Below are 20,072 nucleotides of genomic sequence, written 5' to 3' on the forward strand. Positions count from 1 at the left end.
ACTGTATATATATATACAAGCTCTTATTAAACGCATTTCTAAGCCCTTTAACCACTGGAGGGAATAAAAGAGAAACTGTGTCAATGATCTCACCTTGTTGCCCAGTGAAGTGGAGTGGAATTTAAGTCTCCGCCAAGTTGGTCAACGATCGCACCTTTTGATATGTAAAATCTAGAAGTAAGAAATAAAAGTTTGAAGGCTTAATCTCACACTTTAATACTCAGACTTGGATTGTATTTTTCATTTACTAAAGACAAGCATGCAAGAAGACCACATTAGTTAGATCAGATAAACGTGGTCACCAGTGATTTTTTTGTAATAGAAAAGGTGCCGGTACCCGGCCTCTTGCCTTCTATTGCTCCTGATCTCCGTCGCGTTGTCGTGAGGCGTCAATTGGCGCCACGTTGTCATGGCAATGTGGCACCATGTGACGTTGCGTTGCTACAAGAAGATGCCGCTGGAGATGAGGAGCAGGAGGAGAACATTAGAGAAAACGGTGAGGGTACACTGTACCGTCACAAAAAAGCCCCGGTTATTACATTCACAATAGGAGATATGGGAGAGAAAGAACCCAATGTAGCACTCAGGTTCACACTCTGGAGATGAGTGAATGAATTAAAAACATAATCTTTATTAATAACAACATATATAAAATATTGATCGAACGACGTACTGAAGGTGAGTTGATCCTAAATAAAGATAGCCATATTGGCTCCGGATCAAATTGATAATGTGTGCCAGATAATTTTAATAAACCACTGGTAATATGTCAACACAGTGTTCCTGATGCGGACCTGTGTGGTGGGTGATTACTCCAGGTGTGTCCGGGTAAGTACTGAGATTGCAGAACACAAGGATAAATTATATCCTAGTACTTAATAGTAGGTGTGACCAGTAGCAACTGATAGACATAAAAAACAAATACACTATGTATATCAGTAGTGGTAATGTGCAATCAGCTATGCTCCTCTGTAGGGATCTGTATGCCCATATCAGTGTCAGGATGACCTGAGGTAACCCTCTGGGTGCTGTACTCCAGGGGTGTGGTGACCTATATTAACCTGCGTGGCTAAAATCAGAGGTAAGTATCCTGACTATAGGTCGTGGGGGAGGTCAGTATCCCAATGAGGGAGACACTGATACTAGGGGGCAGGCTGGTATCTCACACATAAATCAGAGGGCTGGGTAGTGGTAAAAGCTGAAAGATAAAACCTCACAGATGCTGTGCAGAATACCAAACACGACAAGGCAGCTATTGTGTTGCTGCAGGCAAGGTACCTCAGTACTTGTATATAACGGAGCACTATTCCTGTAAACACCTTTGAACGAGGCTAAGAGTGACCGTCGGGGCACTTATATCCTATATAGAACTGCACTAGCAGACTACCGCATCAATTCGCGGTCTCAGAGAATCGTGCGGAGGCAGTAACTGATCTGCGCGTGCACGTGTATGCTAGGAGCCGACGCGCGCGTTTCGCGAGAGGCTTTTTCAAGGCGAATGGTTAGTATCACTAAGGATACCATGCAGGTAGGCAGGTATATATGGGGCCCCCAGTGATGACGTCATGAATTAACCCCTGGTGTGCCATGATATGCTTGGTCCTGTGACTAAGCACAGTAAGTATGCCAATGTGTATAACTGCATATCCAGCACACTGAAGTATTAAAAATCTGACTAAAATTGTGTGTGGTTATTGCCTAGTTGTCAGATTCATGCAAAGTGAAGCAATGATACACTCCAAATCTGCTACAAGGGTAGTGAAGGTGTTGTCTAATATGATCATGTAAATGTGTACATTATAATGTCAGGGTCCAGAGAGGCCCTGTTTGGGGATAATATCACCACTCTTGGGTGGTGGTGGTCTGTGTACAGGATTGGGGAACTACCTGATGCAGACATGGCAATGCTGTTCAAATGTATATATATGTAAGCGGTTATGAGGTCACGAAGCGGTGTAGGGTGGACAGAGAGTATGTACAGACATGATCCCAGGTGATCTCAGGATGAGTGGATATATATATATATATATATATATAATCAAAAAAATAAATAGATGATACCGTTCTGTGGCTAACGAAATGCTTTTATTTGTGCGAGCTTTCGAGATACACTGATCTCTTCTTCCGGCGATGTTACAATGAATGAAGCAAAAGGTAAACTTAAAAACAGTGTCTCTTGGTATCTCGAAAGCTCGCACAAATAAAATCATTTCGTTAGCCACAGAACGGTATCATCTATTTATTTTTTTGATTATTGAAGCTCGGCTAACACGGTACTGATACCTCTACATATATATATATATAAATATATATATATACATATATATATATACATATATATATATACATATATATATATATACTAGCTGAGAGACCCGGCGTTGCCCGGAATGTTAATAGGTAAATGTTTTGAATAAAAACTATATTAATAAAAAGAAATGAAAGTGTAACATATCTAGCACATATATTGAACATAAAAATTTTGAGTCATAGATAATAATTTTTAGAAAATTTTATTGTAAGTATTGTTGATATTGTACATCAATAAAAGATATTGTTATAGAAATATGTTTTGAAGTGATATAAAATGCAAGTCTACAACATTAATGTTGTTGTATGTGTCAACATACGTATTGATCCAGAGGAAGGCAAACAAAAAACCCAAGAAAGGGTCAAAATTAATTCCTTCCTGACTCCAAAAATTGGCAATCGGAATAATCCCTGGATCAAGATCCTTCATATATGTGTAAATGTTAAAGTATTGTTGTTGGTAATGGAACTGGATGTGTGTAATAATGATAATATAGAATTTATTGTAATGCTTGTTGGTGGGTGTTGTGTTGTTAAAGAGGAAGGATGGGTGGGGTGTTGTTAAAGAGGAAGGGTGGGTGGGGTGGGATTAAAGACGAAGTGTGTGTGGGGTGTGGTTAAAGAGTAAGTGTGTGTGGTGTGGGGTTAAAGAGGAACGGTGTGTGTGGTGTGTTTAAAGAGGAAGGGTGGGTGGTGTGGGGGTAAAGAGGAAGGGTGGGTGTGTTGTGGGTAAAGAGGAAGTGTGTGTGGTGTGGGGGTAAAGAGGAAGGGTGGTTGGTGTTAAAGAGTAAGGGTGTGTGTGATGGGGTTAAAGAGGAAGTGTGTGTGTTTGGTGGGGGAGGAGGAAGGTTGGGTGGGGGTGGGGGAAGAGTAAGGTTGGGGTAAGAGGAAGGGTGGGGGGGGGTGAATAGGAAGGGTGGGTGGTGGGTGGAAGAGAAACGGTGTGTGGGTGGGGGGGGGGTGAAGACAAAGGGTGTGTGGGTGGTGGTGGTGGGGAAATAAATGTTGTGGGGGTAAGGATATGTGGTTTAGGGGGGGGAAGAGGAAGGGTGGGTGGGGGGGGAAGAGGAAGGGTGGGTGGGGGGGGAAGAGGAAGGGTGGGTGGGGGGGGAAGAGGAAGGGTAAGAGTAAGGGTGGGTGGGGGTAAGAGGAAGGGTGTTTGGGGGGGGAAGAGTAAGTGTGGGTGGGGGTGGTAAGAGTAAGGGTGGGTGGGTGTGGGAAGAGTAAGGGTGGGTGGGGGTGGGAAGAGAAAGGGTGTGTGGGTGGGTGTGGAACAGAAAGGCTGGATGTGTGTTGGGGGGAAGATAAAGGGTGGGTGTAAATTAATGTTGGTGGGGGAGGAAGGGTGGTTGGGGGGGAAAGAGGAAGGTTGGGTGTGGGGGGGGGTGGAAGAGTTTGTGTGAACAGGAAGGGTGTGTGATGTTGGTGGGGGGGAGGAAGGGTGTGTTGGGGGGGAAGAGGAAGGGTGTTTGGGTGGGGGGGAAGAGGAAAGGTGGTTGGGTGGGGGTGTGAAGACTAAGGGTGGGGGGGGTGAAGAGTAAGGGTGGGTGGGGTGGTGGGGGCAGAGTAAGGGTGGTTGGGGGGGTGGGTGAAGATTAAGGGTGGGTGGGAGGGAAGAGTAAGGGTGGGTGGGGGTAAGAGGAAGGGTGGTTGGTGGGGGGGGAGAGTAAGGGTGGTTGGTGGGGGGGGAAGAGTAAGGGTGGGTGGGTGGGTGGGGGTGCTAAGAGTAAGGGTGGGTGGGTGGGTGGGTGGGGGTGCTAAGAGTAAGGGTGGGTGGGTGGGTGGGTGGGGGTGCTAAGAGTAAGGGTGGGTGGGTGGGTGTGCTAAGAGTAAGGGTGGGTGGGTGGGTGTGCTAAGAGTAAGGGTGGGTGGGTGGGGGTGCTAAGAGTAAGGGTGGGTGGGTGGGTGGGGGTGCTAAGAGTAAGGGTGGGTGGGTGGGGGTGCTAAGAGTAAGGGTGGGTGGGTGGGGGTGCTAAGAGTAAGGGTGGGTGGGTGGGGGTGCTAAGAGTAAGGGTGGGTGGGTGGGGGTGCTAAGAGTAAGGGTGGGTGGGTGGGGGTGCTAAGAGTAAGGGTGGGGGGGGTGCTAAGAGTAAGGGTGGGTGGGGGGGGTGCTAAGAGTAAGGGTGGGTGGGTGGGGGTGCTAAGAGTAAGGGTGGGTGGGTGGGGGTGCTAAGAGTAAGGGTGGGTGGGTGGGGGTGCTAAGAGTAAGGGTGGGTGGGTGGGGGTGCTAAGAGTAAGGGTGGGTGGGTGGGGGTGCTAAGAGTAAGGGTGGGTGGGTGGGGGTGCTAAGAGTAAGGGTGGGTGGGTGGGGGTGCTAAGAGTAAGGGTGGGTGGGTGGGGGTGCTAAGAGTAAGGGTGGGTGGGTGGGGGTGCTAAGAGTAAGGGTGGGTGGGTGGGGGTGCTAAGAGTAAGGGTGGGTGGGTGGGGGCGCTAAGAGTAAGAGTGGGTGGGTGGGGGCGCTAAGAGTAAGGGTGGGTGGGTGGGGGCGCTAAGAGTAAGGGTGGGTGGGTGGGGGTGCTAAGAGTAAGGGTGGGTGGGTGGGGGTGCTAAGAGTAAGGTTGGGTGGGTGGGGGTGCTAAGAGTAAGGGTGGGTGGGTGGGGGTGCTAAGAGTAAGGGTGGGTGGGGGTGCTAAGAGTAAGGGTGGGTGGGTGGGGGTGCTAAGAGTAAGGGTGGGTGGGTGGGGGTGCTAAGAGTAAGGGTGGGTGGGTGGGGGTGCTAAGAGTAAGGGTGGGTGGGTGTGCTAAGAGTAAGGGTGGGTGGGTGGGGGTGCTAAGAGTAAGGGTGGGTGGGTGGGGGTGCTAAGAGTAAGGGTGGGTGGGTGGGGGTGCTAAGAGTAAGGGTGGGTGGGTGGGGGTGCTAAGAGTAAGGGTGGGTGGGTGGGGGTGCTAAGAGTAAGGGTGGGTGGGTGGGGGTGCTAAGAGTAAGGGTGGGTGGGTGGGGGTGGTAAGAGTAAGGGTGGGTGTGGGAAAAGTAAGGGTGGGTGGGGGTGGGAAGAGAAAGGGTGTGTGGGTGGGTGTGGAACAGAAAGGCTGGATGTGTGTGGGGGGGGAACATAAAGGGTGGGTGGAAATGAATGTTGGTGGGGGAGGAAGGGTGTTTGGGGGGGAAAGAGGAAGGGTGGGTGTGGGGGGGGGAAGAGTTTGTGTGAACAGGAAGGGTGTGTGATGTTGGTGGGGGGAGGGTGTGTTGGGGGGGGGAAGAGGAAGGGTGGTTGGTGGGGGGGAAGAATAAGGGTGGGTGGGGGTGGTAAGAGTAAGGGTGGGTGGGTGGGGGTGGTAAGAGTAAGGGTGGGTGGGTGGGGGTGGTAAGAGTAAGGGTGGGTGGGTGGGGGTGGTAAGAGTAAGGGTGGGTGGGTGGGGGTGGTAAGAGTAAGGGTGGGTGGGTGGGGGTGGTAAGAGTAAGTGTGGGTGGGTGGGGGTGGTGAGAGTAAGGGTGGGTGGGTGGGGGTGGTGAGAGTAAGGGTGGGTGGGTGGGGGTGGTGAGAGTAAGGGTGGGTGGGTGGGGGTGGTGAGAGTAAGGGTGGGTGGGTGGGGGTGGTGAGAGTAAGGGTGGGTGGGTGGGGGTGGTGAGAGTAAGGGTGGGTGGGTGGGGGTGGTGAGAGTAAGGGTGGGTGGGTGGGGGTGGTGAGAGTAAGGGTGGGTGGGTGGGGGTGGTGAGAGTAAGGGTGGGTGGGTGGGGGTGGTGAGAGTAAGGGTGGGTGGGTGGGGGTGGTAAGAGTAAGGGTGGGTGTGGGAAAAGTAAGGGTGGGTGGGGGTGGGAAGAGAAAGGGTGTGTGGGTGGGTGTGGAACAGAAAGGCTGGATGTGTGTGGGGGGGGAACATAAAGGGTGGGTGGAAATGAATGTTGGTGGGGGAGGAAGGGTGTTTGGGGGGGAAAGAGGAAGGGTGGGTGTGGGGGGGGGGAAGAGTTTGTGTGAACAGGAAGGGTGTGTGATGTTGGTGGGGGGAGGGTGTGTTGGGGGGGGGAAGAGGAAGGGTGGTTGGTGGGGGGGAAGAATAAGGGTGGGTGGGGGTGGTAAGAGTAAGGGTGGGTGGGTGGGGGTGGTAAGAGTAAGGGTGGGTGGGTGGGGGTGGTAAGAGTAAGGGTGGGTGGGTGGGGGTGGTAAGAGTAAGGGTGGGTGGGTGGGGGTGGTAAGAGTAAGGGTGGGTGGGTGGGGGTGGTGAGAGTAAGGGTGGGTGGGTGGGGGTGGTGAGAGTAAGTGTGGGTGGGTGGGGGTGGTGAGAGTAAGGGTGGGTGGGTGGGGGTGGTGAGAGTAAGGGTGGGTGGGTGGGGGTGGTGAGAGTAAGGGTGGGTGGGTGGGGGTGGTGAGAGTAAGGGTGGGTGGGTGGGGGTGGTGAGAGTAAGGGTGGGTGGGTGGGGGTGGTGAGAGTAAGGGTGGGTGGGTGGGGGTGGTGAGAGTAAGGGTGGGTGGGTGGGGGTGGTGAGAGTAAGGGTGGGTGGGTGGGGGTGGTGAGAGTAAGGGTGGGTGGGTGGGGGTGGTGAGAGTAAGGGTGGGTGGGTGGGGGTGGTGAGAGTAAGGGTGGGTGGGTGGGGGTGGTGAGAGTAAGGGTGGGTGGGTGGGGGTGGTGAGAGTAAGGGTGGGTGGGTGGGGGTGGTGAGAGTAAGGGTGGGTGGGTGGGGGTGGTGAGAGTAAGGGTGGGTGGGTGGGGGTGGTGAGAGTAAGGGTGGGTGGGTGGGGGTGGTGAGAGTAAGGGTGGGTGGGTGGGGGTGGTGAGAGTAAGGGTGGGTGGGTGGGGGTGGTGAGAGTAAGGGTGGGTGGGTGGGGGTGGTGAGAGTAAGGGTGGGTGGGTGGGGGTGGTGAGAGTAAGGGTGGGTGGGTGGGGGTGGTGAGAGTAAGGGTGGGTGGGTGGGGGTGGTGAGAGTAAGGGTGGGTGGGTGGGGGTGGTGAGAGTAAGGGTGGGTGGGTGGGGGTGGTGAGAGTAAGGGTGGGTGGGTGGGGGTGGTGAGAGTAAGGGTGGGTGGGTGGGGGTGGTGAGAGTAAGGGTGGGTGGGTGGGGGTGGTGAGAGTAAGGGTGGGTGGGTGGGGGTGGTGAGAGTAAGGGTGGGTGGGTGGGGGTGGTGAGAGTAAGGGTGGGTGGGTGGGGGTGGTGAGAGTAAGGGTGGGTGGGTGGGGGTGGTGAGAGTAAGGGTGGGTGGGTGGGGGTGGTGAGAGTAAGGGTGGGTGGGTGGGGTGGTAAGAGTAAGGGTGGGTGGGTGGGGGTGGTAAGAGTAAGGGTGGGTGGGTGGGGGTGGTAAGAGTAAGGGTGGGTGGGTGGGGGTGGTAAGAGTAAGGGTGGGTGGGTGGGGGTGGTAAGAGTAAGGGTGGGTGGGTGGGGGTGGTAAGAGTAAGGGTGGGTGGGTGGGGGTGGTAAGAGTAAGGGTGGGTGGGTGGGGGTGGTAAGAGTAAGGGTGGGTGGGTGGGGGTGGTAAGAGTAAGGGTGGGTGGGTGGGGGTGGTAAGAGTAAGGGTGGGTGGGTGGGGGTGGTAAGAGTAAGGGTGGGTGGGGGTGGTAAGAGTAAGGGTGGGTGGGTGGGGGTGGTAAGAGTAAGGGTGGGTGGGTGGGGGTGGTAAGAGTAAGGGTAAGGGTGGGTGGGTGGGGGTGGTAAGAGTAAGGGTGGGTGGGTGGGGGTGGTAAGAGTAAGGGTGGGTGGGGGTGGTAAGAGTAAGGGTGGGTGGGTGGGGGTGGTAAGAGTAAGGGTGGGTGGGGGTGGTAAGAGTAAGGGTGGGTGGGTGGGGTGGTAAGAGTAAGGGTGGGTGGGTGGGGTGGTAAGAGTAAGGGTGGGTGGGGGTGGGAACAGTAAAGGTGGGTGGGGGTGGGAAGAGAAAGGGTATGTGGGTGGGTGTGGAACAGAAAGGCTGGATGTGTGTTGGGGGGAAGATAAAGGGTGGGTGGAAATGAATGTTGGTGGGGGAGGAAGGGTGTTTGGGGGGGAAAGAGGAAGGGTGGGTGTGGGGGGGGAAAGAGTTTGTGTGAACAGGAAGGGTGTGTGATGTTGGTGGGGGGGAGGAAGGGTGTGTTGGGGGGGAAGAGTGTTTGGGTGGGGGGGGGAAGAGGAAGGGTGGTTGGGTGGGGGGGTGAAGACTAAGGGGGGGGGGGGGGGGTAAAGAGTAAGGGTGGTTGGGGGTGTGTGTGAAGAGTAAGGGTTGTTGTGGGGGTGGGTGAAGATTAAGGGTGGTTGGGGGGGTGGGTGAAGATTAAGGGTGGGTGGGGGGGGTGAAGATTAAGGGTTGAAGAGTAAGTGTGGTTGGGTGGGTGAAGATTAAGGGTGGGTGGGTGAAGATTAAGGGTGGGTGGGGGGGGGGGGGTGAAGAGTATGGGTGGTTGGGGGGGGTGTGAATTGGAAGGTGTGTGTGTTGGGGGAAGAGTAATTTTTGTTGTTGGGGGGGGGGGAAGAGGAAGGGTGCTGCGGGGTATCGGATATGTGACTTGTTGTTGCGGCCACTGTAGTGAAATAAACGTGCGTCCATGTACAGCGTGCATGTAACAGTTGAGCGGAGCGGAGCGCACAAGTGACATTTTGTGTTAATAAAGTTTTAATTGAGCGACACATGCGTCTTGTGCCTGAGCCTATACAGAAAGGTATGGTGTTAAGCGGAGCGCATAGCGACATGGTGGTGCGGGATAACGGAGATGTCAGTTGTTGTAGCACATGTGAGTTGCTGTTATACAGAATAATTTAGTAGTTAATCGTAGCACATGTGAGTTTGTGTTGTAGAAAATAATAAAGAATTGGTAAGTGCATAGGTAATGTGCGGAGCGCACATGTGAGTTGGTGTTGCGGGCATTTTTGTTAAAGGTAGCGGTGATGATTTAATGCGGGAAGTAGTGAATATTTTATTAGTTGACCGGAGCACATGTAGGTAATGTGTGGAGCGCACATGTGAGTTGGTGTTGCGGGCATTTTAGGTAAAGGTAGCGGTGATAATTTAATGCGGGAAGTACTGAATATTTAATTAGTTGACCGGAGCACATGTAAGTTGGTGTTGCGGCCAGCGGCCATTTTATAAAAGTATTGGTAAGTGCGTAGGTAATGTGCGGAGCGCACATGTGAGTTGCTGTAGCGGCCATTTTATAAAACAATTCAATTATTAAGTGCGTAGGTAAAGGTGGCGGTTATGATTTAAAGTGTTTATTAATATGTAAAGTGGTAGACTGTTCCAGTGTTGCTGTGCGGGCATTTTAAAGGTAGCGGTGATGATTTAATGCGGGAAGTACTGAATAATGTAGTAGTTGAGCGGAGCACATGTCAGTTGGTGTTGTGCGTAGGTTTGTGCGGAGCGCACATGTCAGTTGGTGTTGTGCGTAGGTTTGTGCGGAGCGCACATGTCAGTTGGTGTTGTGCATAGGTTTGTGCGGAGCGCACATGTCAGTTGCTGTTGCGGCCATTTTATAAAAAAAGTATTAAGTGCGTAGGTAAAGCTGGCGGTTATGATTTAAAGTGTTTACACAGGATGGAGAAAGTGATGGAGAAAGTGAGAAAGTGGGCATATTAATATGTAAAGTGTGTGCTGTGTGTATCATATACAAAAAGGGGAATGTTAAAGTGGCCATGTGGGCATATATAAATATGTAAAGTGTGTGTTGTGTGTGTATGATGGGATGACAGTAAGTGCGTAGGTAAAGCTGGCGGTTATGATTTAAAGTGTTTACACAGGATGGAGAAAGTGAGAAAGTGGGCATTGTGTGAAACATTTGAAAAGTGGACATATGAATATGTAGGAAGGGGAATTTGAAAGTGTTGCATTTCAAAGTGGCCATTGGAAAGTGGGCATATGTAAAGTGTTCATATAGAAAAAGGGGAATGTTAAAGTGGGCATGTGGGCATATATAAAAATGTCAAGTGTGTGTTGTGTGTGTATGATGGGATGACAGTGAGTGTGTGGTGTGTGTATGATGGGATGATAGTGACTGTGTGTTTAACGGGAATAGAAAAGTGGCCATATTAATATGTAGGAAGGGGAATTTGAAAGTGGTGCATTTCAAAGTAAAGTGTGTGTGTGTGTGTGTGTGTGTGTGTGTGTGTGTGTGTGTGTGTGTGTGTGTGTGCACACAGGGGTGTGTGTGTGTGCACACAGGGGTGAGAGTGTCAGATGAACTTACCAAGGACTCTGCAGGGATTCTTCATATTAATAGGCGTGTGTGTGTGTGTGTGTGTGTGTGTGTGTACACACAGGGGTGAGAGTGTGAGATGAACTTACCAATTACTCTGCAGGGCTTCTTTGGGGGTATGCTGTCAGTGCAAGTGTGTGACAGTGAAGTAGGGGTGTGTCAGTGATGTCAGTGTAAGTTTTGGCCAATGACAGTCGTGTGGGCGGTGTGTGTCACAGTGGGGCGTACCTCTTGGGCAATGACAGTCGGGGTGGCCACGGACCAATCACATTCACCGCAGCTAGTACCAACCTTTGATTTTATATATTAAGATTATATATATATATATATATATATAGATCCAATGGATCTACACACTTGGGACATTGGCACCCAGAGGCCTGAATGAGGGGTTTTTCTATACCCCATTCCTATAGGCAGTGTATATCCACTCATCCTGAGATCATCTGGGATCATGTCTGTACATACTCTCTGTCCACCCTACACCGCTTCGCGACCTCATAACCGCTTACATATATATACATTTGAACAGCATTGCCATGTCTGCATCAGGTAGTTCCCCAATCCTGTACACAGACCACCACCACCCAAGAGTGGTGATATTATCCCCAAACAGGGCCTCTCTGGACCCTGACATTATAATGTACACATTTACATGATCATATTAGACCACACACCACACAATAACCACACACAATTTTAGTCAGATTTTTAATACTTCAGTGTGCTGGATATGCAGTTATACACATTGGCATACTTACTGTGCTTAGTCACAGGACCAAGCATATCATGGCACACCAGGGGTTAATTCATGGCGTTCACTGGGGGCCCTATATATACCTGCCTACCTGCAGGGTATCCTTAGTGATACTAACCATTCGCCTTGAAAAAGCCTCTCGCGAAACGCGCGCGTCGGCTCCTAGCATACACGTGCACGCGCAGATCAGTTACTGCCTACACATGATTCTATGAGACCGCGAGTTGATTCGGTAGTCTGCTAGTGCAGTTCTATATAGGATATAAGTGCCCCGACGGTCACTCTTAGCCTCGTTCAAAGGTGTTTACAGGAATAGTGCTCCGTTATATACAAGTACTGAGGTACCTTGCCAGCAGCAACACAATAGCTGCCTTGTCGTGTTTGGTATTCTGCACAGCATCTGTGAGGTTTTATCTTTCAGCTTTTACCACTACCCAGCCCTCTGATTTATGTGTGAGATACCAGCCTGCCCCCTAGTATCAGTGTCTCCCTCATTGGGATACTGACCTCCCCCACGACCTATAGTCAGGATACTTACCTCTGAGTTTAGCCACGCAGGTTAATATAGGTCACCACACCCCTGGAGTACAGCACCCAGAGGGTTACCTCAGGTCATCCTGACACTGATATGGGCATACAGATCCCTACAGAGGAGCATAGCTGATTGCACATTACCACTACTGATATACATAGTGTATTTGTTTTTTATGTCTATCAGTTGCTACTGGTCACACCTACTATTAAGTACTAGGATATAATTTATCCTTGTGATCTGCAATCTCAGTACTTACCCGGACACACCTGGAGTAATCACCCACCACACAGGTCCGCATCAGGAACACTGTGTTGACATATTACCAGTGGTTTATTAAAATTATCTGGCACACATTATCAATTTGATCCGGAGCCAATATGGCTATCTTTATTTAGGATCAACTCACCTTCAGTATGTCGTTCGATCAATATTTTATATATGTTGTTATTAATAAAGATTATGTTTTTAATTCATTCACTCATCTCCAGAGTGTGAACCTGAGTGCTACATTGGGTTCTTTCTCTCCCATATCTACTACAGTGTTTACACCCAAAGCACCGTTCACATCATTATTCCACTGCGGCTGCAGCAGGGGTTCCCCTACTATCTCTATCATTCACAATAGGAGTAAGATTTGCACATTCCTGCTTAAAAAATGAAATATTGTAATCAAGTAATACAATATAATGAAGGCAATTCATAGCACTGTTATGTGCAAGTCTTTCAGATATTCCACACTTAATGCTACACAGTTCAATTTGTATCAAAGCTGCACTAATGATATTTGGCCACGAACATTTAAGGATCCCATTAAAGCTGCAGACCAAGCAAAATTCTGTGTGTCTTTTAAATAAAAAAATTTTTTAAAAAATCAGTTCTGTACTACTTTGAGAAAATACTTGTAGCATATTTTTTAAACAACTCTGAATTTCATTTTTAATGTATTATAATGTAACAAGCATTTTTGTTTCTATAACAACCATTTACAAAGTCATATCCTATTCTAAAACAGGCTGTGGCACACCTCTTTTGGAGCCCTGCCCTCTCTCTAGCAGTGCACCAATTGTATCTAGTGACTGGCTGGTCACATGATCTTCCCCCAGAACTTTGCATCTTTGGTCCTCTTCTGCTGCACCAACAGCCATTTAGTGAACTCCCAAGCTGAATCTTAGCCAATCATCAACTTGGCTAATTACTGATCATTGTGTGGATTGTATTGATGCACATATTAAATGGGGAGGAAAAAAAAATGTAAAAAAAATAAATTAAAAAAAAACCCTGCAGCTTGGACTGCTGCATTAACGTGTACGCTGTGCAAAGCCATATTATCACCTTACCCGCATTTGTTCCCAATCTTCCTTTGCAAGACTTGCTTTTCAGATGTTTACACTGATCTGACACACAACATAATCAATTTACCTACTATACATAATGATATATCCAAATACCCATTTAATTATTGGGTGAGTTTGCTGGACTTTGCCCTCTTTCCTGTTCAGGGAATAATAATAATAATAATAATAATAATAGAGGGGTTTCCCATCATCGCCACTAGTTTAACTTACACAGCACAGAGCACTTTGCATATTTTAGGCCACATTTCTTGTGTTGGGGCGGGGTGGGGGGGGGGGGGGTGAGGGCCGGCAACTACCAATTCCCCCCCACAAAAAAAAAAAAAAGAGCGCTGTATGAATGAAGGCTTAATTTTAAACAAGAAACTATGCGTCCTGTTGAATACCTGATTGATGTTGCACAGAAGAGGCGCACACCCGGAATACAGCAAACTGCCACAGGCGCTCAGAACGATGCTTTCGCAAACACCACCGAAGTCCAAAGTACAAGGGTGAAAGAAAAGCGCCACTCCAATGGTCTCTCTCAATAGAAAGTCGTTTTATTAAGCAGAGATCGGCGTTTCGGTCCGCTTGCGAACCTTGATCAAGGTAACAAGCACACAAAACATTGAGCGCTATATACCCTCTCAGAGCGCCAAATCTTCTTGCAAAACAGATTAACCATAAAGTGACTTGCATGTCGTAAAGTGATAGTGTTGTAAAAATGATAAAGGGATGCAACATACACGACTTATAATAAACACATAAATAGATGTCAGCAATAAATAACAAATGTGACAAGGAACCTGAACACTATCCTGACGATCTATAAACAATACAAATAATAAACAGTAACTAAAAAAATAAACAGTGGTATATTTTCGGAGTTGGAAAAGAAGATCAGTGATTAGAGCGATGACTACTGCCCAGCCAGCCCATAGCAAAAACTTGAACTGGTAATAGAAGTGCTCGGGCATCAAATAGGCCAATGGGGGAATGCCTTGAGTCACGTACAGTATGCAATCACTACAGACAGCATCAACCCTTTGAAATAGAAACACGTAGAAAACGGAATAAGAAACAAAGGTGTTTGCTGTATATAACACTAAAAGGATTGACAAGGGCCGATACATGCCCATCACACAGTAAGGTTTCAATGTACTAAGCTCATTGCTAAAATATACATATACAGATCATAACGTGAACGTATCCCATACATACTAGATCATATCTTAACATGGGACACATAGTATAACCCAGGGGTGCGCAAAATGGGGGGCACACGATTTTGCACATGGGGGGGAGGGAGGTGGTTCGGCGGTTACAGAGGCCCCGCACTCTTTCCCAAGGCATTTAAATTAAATGTCGGGGGATAGAGCAAGGCCTCTACAACGTCCCTTACCTAGTTTTCAGCAACGCAGGGTATTGTTTATAGATCAGGATAGTGTTTAGGTTCCCCGTCACATTTATGTTATTTATTGCGGACATCTATGTGTGTTTATTATGTCATGTGTATGTTGCGTCACTAACATTTTTTTACGACACTGCTTATCACGTTACGACATGTAAGTAACACTAAGGTCAATCTGTTTTGCAACAGTCTTGTTAGGAGATTTGGCGCCCTGAAAGGGTATATTAGGCTCAATGTTTTGTATGCATGTTATCTTGATGATTGTTCGCAAGCGGACGGAAACGTTGATCACTGCTTAAAGCTGCAGTTCAAGCAATATCCTACAGCTGTGTTTTTGTAATAAAGCAGTTCTGGACTGTGTAAAAATGTGTAGCAATTAAAGAAATTTAAAATAAAAACTATTTTTAAAGACATTTTTAATGTATTGTAATGTAACAAGCATTTTTTGTTTATATAGCAACCATTGACAGTCACATCCCCTTCCCCTTCTGAAACAGGCTCTGGCACACCCCTTTTTAAGCCCTGCCCTCTCTCTAGCAGTGAACCAATTGTATCTAGTGATTGCCTGGTCACATGATCTTCCACAGAGAACTTTGCATCTTGGGTCCTCTTCTGCTGCACAGACAGGGACTTTGTGAACCCCCAAGTCGAATCTCAGGAGAACTGATAGATCAGCAAATTGGCTAATCACTTGTCAGTGTGTAGATTGTATTGATGATTTTTCTTCCAGGTGATGGGAGCGCAGTGTTCACAGTGTATATGAAAATATAAATAAAGAACAAAAATAGTGCGACCAGTGCAATATAGTGGATTTCTAGGTGCATGAGAAATAGATATTGTACGAGTGCTGGGGATCGTGTCCGTGGCGTCTCAATCGCTGGTGCGCGTCTCACTTCCAAATCCCTCCGTCACTTCCAGTGATTACTCCACTGTGGGGACGCGATAGTACTATTTGCCAGGACTCCTCGTCTTGTATTCTGCGCAGCTTGGACGGATTCTACGCATTTCGCTAACAGCTTCTTCAGGAATCATTGATGCACATATTCAATGGAATTTGATTTTATTCATTTCATTTTTAAACAGCAACTTGAACTGCAGTTTTAATAAACCCACCTTTTTATTGCTAAAGACCATTGGAGTGCCGCTTTTGTTTCATCCTTGAACTTTGAATACCTGATTAATACAACTTAAATTAAAACAGAACTGTGTGTATTTTATTGATTTGATATTAGTGTTGGTAAAAAATTAATTATTAGTGTAATATTTTTAATAGTCATACTGAGAAAATAATACACTGTAAACCTATATAATGAAACATCCATGCTTCGTCAAAATAATAATAATTGGTTGATACAAAGCAACTTAATTCTGCTCTGACAATATAACCAGACTTTCTAGGGTTTATGCCAAGTTCAATTTGGCAAACGATTCTGACGCATGTTCTACTTTTAGAGATACATTTTTTTTAGTACAGCTCAACCCCTTATAACGCTGTGTTTGGGGTCCAAAGAATCACACATCGCGTTATAAGCGGATCGCATTAGAAATAATGTACAATTGTATGCATTGTACAATAAAGTATTTAAGAGACCAATAATCGTGTTGTAAAGTATTCATAAATACGAAAAAATTGGGAGCCACGCTTGCATCGCATTATAAGCGGATTCGCGTTGTAACGGATCGCGCTATAATGGGGTTGATCTGTACATACCATTATAATCTGTGCGCCAAGAGCATTCCATTACATGCACCAAAATATTTGACCAAAACCATTTTTTGCTGCTTTAGACGCACATTGGGAAAAATAAGGTTAGACCATAGCTGCACACAAGCACACATTCATGTGGGATTTCTGGGCATCAATTTGAAGCCTAAAATACAATATGCATTGCTTAGTACATAGGTCCCAATGTGTCTTTCACGCATAACATTCCTTAGACTATATGAACGGACACTTGTTTGTTACACTCTCGATAGACCCTTTTGTGGTATAATTTGAATAGTAATAAGGAACCACTGGAGTTGATTAAATAAATGGCCACTAGGGGGATTATGAACTGTTATCCAAATTTATGTAGTGCTCGATAGCAAGTCTCACTGATGAACGAACGGATTAATTTTCATTCACTTATAGGACTAAAATGTATAATTCTGCCGAGCAGAAAAACTGTACAACTGTAACCATCACTTGACGCTCAGAGAACCTTAGTATACATGTCAATGAGGGGACAAAATCGAACTAAATAATAACCTTTTGCTACATCTGTACTTGTTTTTAACCAGCGCCACCTGAATGTTTATCTATTGGAAACACATTTGCAGATTGCGATAATTAATGTCTTATGGAGCTTGGTCTCCCAATCATAAGCAGTAACAGACTGCCAGGCACATGGATCACAACCACCTCTTCTTCCTGCTTCATTAATCTAAAATTAGTGACAGCAGCTGTTCTCCTTTATGGATACCATGAATTACCTTTCATTCTCTAAGCTTATGTATTTCCTTTTATTTCTTATTGATTTTCATAACATCTTTACCCAAGGCTTTCAGAAGCCAATGAGGTTAAATAACACTGCAGTCTCTTTACACCCTTTGTTTTCTCTGCAGTGTTTATATTTCCTGCTTGAAAAAAAAATAGCCAGATTAAACCATGCACTTTATGCACAATGAATAAGCTACATGCAGCTTATGTAAGAATGTAATGATCGGATCACATTTGTGCTTTATAAATCTATAATAGTGCTATAAAGTAGTTAATGTAAAATATAAAGCTCCGGATACCACTGGCTTGTATTTGGCCATTACAGTAATACCTACTTGACCAGATCTATTCTGTTGTTGATTGCAGCCCAGTGAAGCAGAGTAACGTTTTCTTTGTCCGGCTGTCGCACATCGTAACCCGCTTCTACCAGCTCTCTGCAGCGTTCATAAATTCCATACCTGCAAAGCAAACAAGAAAACACAGACATAAGCGCACAGGCAAAGCCGAAAATCCACTGTATACTGTATGAATTACAGCATAGATTTTCTCACCACCGCCTGCAGCTAAAACAGTCTCTGTATTTCCATTAATGGACATTTCAAGGACACATTGCTGAACCGGTCATACAATAGTACAAGCCTAACCTAGGGTTGTCATGGGAATAGTTTGCAGTGCCCTACAGTTTTTGAAGACCCAACGTTAACACTGCTATTCCAAGAGCCATATTACCACTCTACTATATTGAGCCAATATGGATGGTGTGTGGTTTATAATCATTTACATTGATACTAGTGAAGTTCACAAACTATGAATGCTCACGGTTCTATTATCATACAGATGCAGCGGCCGTTATTCAAACAAATCACGGAGCCGTTTCCGTGTGCGCTGCTGTACTCCACGCGGCATGAACGCGGCCAATCGCCCCTGGCACACGTGTTTATCGCGGTTGCTTTGTTTGAATTTCATGGATTGTGTGCAATTAAAAGCAATGAAATGAATGAATTGTAATGTGCACAGTACTGTGCTACTGTGTCAATTTCAGGTGTTTAAAAACCAGAACACTAAAATGCCATTTTCTGCACTCGCGTTTTAAGGCGGTACGGATAGAAGAAATCCCGGGCCATGACATGGGTATTCCGAGGTATACAACGCGTCAAGTGTTCGGATAATGGCCGCTGCATCTGTATATCTGACAATACATGCAAGTATATATTTAAAAAAAAAATAAAAAAATCCCAAGGTCTACAGAACTACAAATGTAGCAAAGACAACTGCCTTCGGCAGCCGAGGATTAATCGCTGCGGGAGGGTCAGATCCAGAAGCGTGGACCCCACAATGGGCACTACCACAGCTGGCTGTCGCAGATTTTAGTTTTTTTTTTGCCAGCGACTCAAAAAAAAAAAAAATAAATAAACTAGTTAATAAAATTGTTCTTGTACGTTGGCTTTCTTGAATACAAAAACAATCACCTTAGCTAAAGAAGGATTGTGTGGTTTTACAAATAAATGTTCAATATACTGAATTTAAAACAAAAAAAAAAAATCTCTAGTTCCTGCTTTTTACCAGCCGATTTTTCAATACCTTTATAGTTACTCTAGCCTCTGTAGAACACCACAAAAGAGTGAATTGTACATCTTGCTGTCCCTTATGGATTTCGCACGGAACACGTTACCTCTTTGTGGAAAAGTTCACCAACATATAGCAGCAAACAACCGGTTGAGAAGGGCATACACGTGAGAGTCCTGTATTTCACTGCTGTCCAAGTTGGCGATCTGTACACTCATCAATTGACCTGAACGGTGAGCTTTGAAATACAATACCAAACTAAAACTCATCTGTATGCTGTTCCAGGTGAGAAATATCTTGCTTACAGAGCAGTGTGTGTTTTCGTTTATTTTCTGATTTGATTGTATTTTAAAAAACATACATAGCAATATGCGCAAAACATGTTAGAGTATCTTCTACCGTTCCCTGAGGATGATGTCTTAATTGGGCTGTTATGGTGGAATAAAACTGTTTTCATGTGATCCAGCCTCCACCCCTTTTTGCGGCTGTGCACTGCTTTACGTTTTCCCCCGTGGGAATATGTCCAGATATCACTTCAAACCTTGTCGTGTGCACGCCGACACCGGAGACTAAATCGCTGGACAGATCATGTGGAGGTTGAGAGTACTCAATATTTCACTGATACTTTACAGAACTTTACCTGCAGTGTACTCCAGATGACACCAGCCCCATGTCTGATGGGTGTCTGCCCTTGTGTCACGGCCGTGATTACACCATCAGCCCCATAAGGCAACATCGTGGGACCTGTGTTTTCTACCCTAATAGGAGTCATCTACATTGTAGGTTATTTACTTGACCATACCACAAGTCTCTGGCATTTCATTTTTATTCATGCAGTTATACCTGATTGGGTTTAAACAGCCAGTCCATCTATCAACCCATTATTGTTGAATATTTCTTCTGACGCACTGACACAGGACTTTGTTCTGGGGACTCCTTAGAAATGAAGTATCCCTGAATGGTGATATTTGCATCGAAGGTTTTAGGGGTTAGCCCTGTTTATGTGAGGATGATGGCTATGGGTTTATGGATAAGGCACCATGCCCTTAGTTCATCCAGTTTGGGCAACGGACTGTAGATATGTATGTGGGAGACAGATGGCCCTTTCAGGAATTTGAAAGGGGCATGATCAGGGGTATGGGTCATAGGTGAAAAGGGAGGGCCTGGGTTCAGTTCAATATCCCCTGCTAAAAAGAGAGTAACCGTATAAATAAAAATGTGAGTAGTTGTTTGCAGGCTGTAAGGTTGCGATGATTTCCATTAGAATGAGTAGTGGTTGGTGTACTGGTTTTTAGAGTCCTCCATCAACATTTAGTAGATAATGCAAGGCTTTTGAGTAGTTCAGGGTGTCAGATGATATTGGGTGTGGTCCAGGTGGGAGGAGTTTGTATTAAATAGAGACAGTAACATTTACAAGAGGCAACAGTACCTAACAGACTAGAGGTAAGGCAGAAGGTTCATCATCATAAAAGGTAGGTAACTTTGCGTGAAGCTGTTCAAAGTCCAGTAAGGCTGGGGCCATGGTACCGCAGACCGTGCGGACGCGTCCGCATGCTGAGCAAACAGACTGCCTTAAGGCAGTATTTGCGT

At 46.6% G+C, this 20,072-nt stretch overlaps 1 protein-coding gene across 1 annotated transcript in view; it reads right to left on the minus strand.

Annotated features, from left to right (window-relative positions):
* Positions 1-20,072, minus strand: part of ZDHHC17 (zDHHC palmitoyltransferase 17) — an 86,532-nt gene that overhangs the window by 37,818 nt on the left and 28,642 nt on the right. Inside the window, exons 3-4 of the mRNA XM_075600207.1 lie at positions 17,252-17,374; positions 94-171 (exon numbers count right to left, since the gene is read on the minus strand). Coding sequence (XP_075456322.1) covers positions 94-171; positions 17,252-17,374 — 201 coding nt within the window. The remainder of the gene's footprint in view (positions 1-93; positions 172-17,251; positions 17,375-20,072) is intronic.

This window comes from Ascaphus truei, chromosome 5 (assembly GCF_040206685.1).
Source record: "Ascaphus truei isolate aAscTru1 chromosome 5, aAscTru1.hap1, whole genome shotgun sequence".
In the NCBI taxonomy this organism is placed as follows: domain Eukaryota; kingdom Metazoa; phylum Chordata; class Amphibia; order Anura; family Ascaphidae; genus Ascaphus; species Ascaphus truei.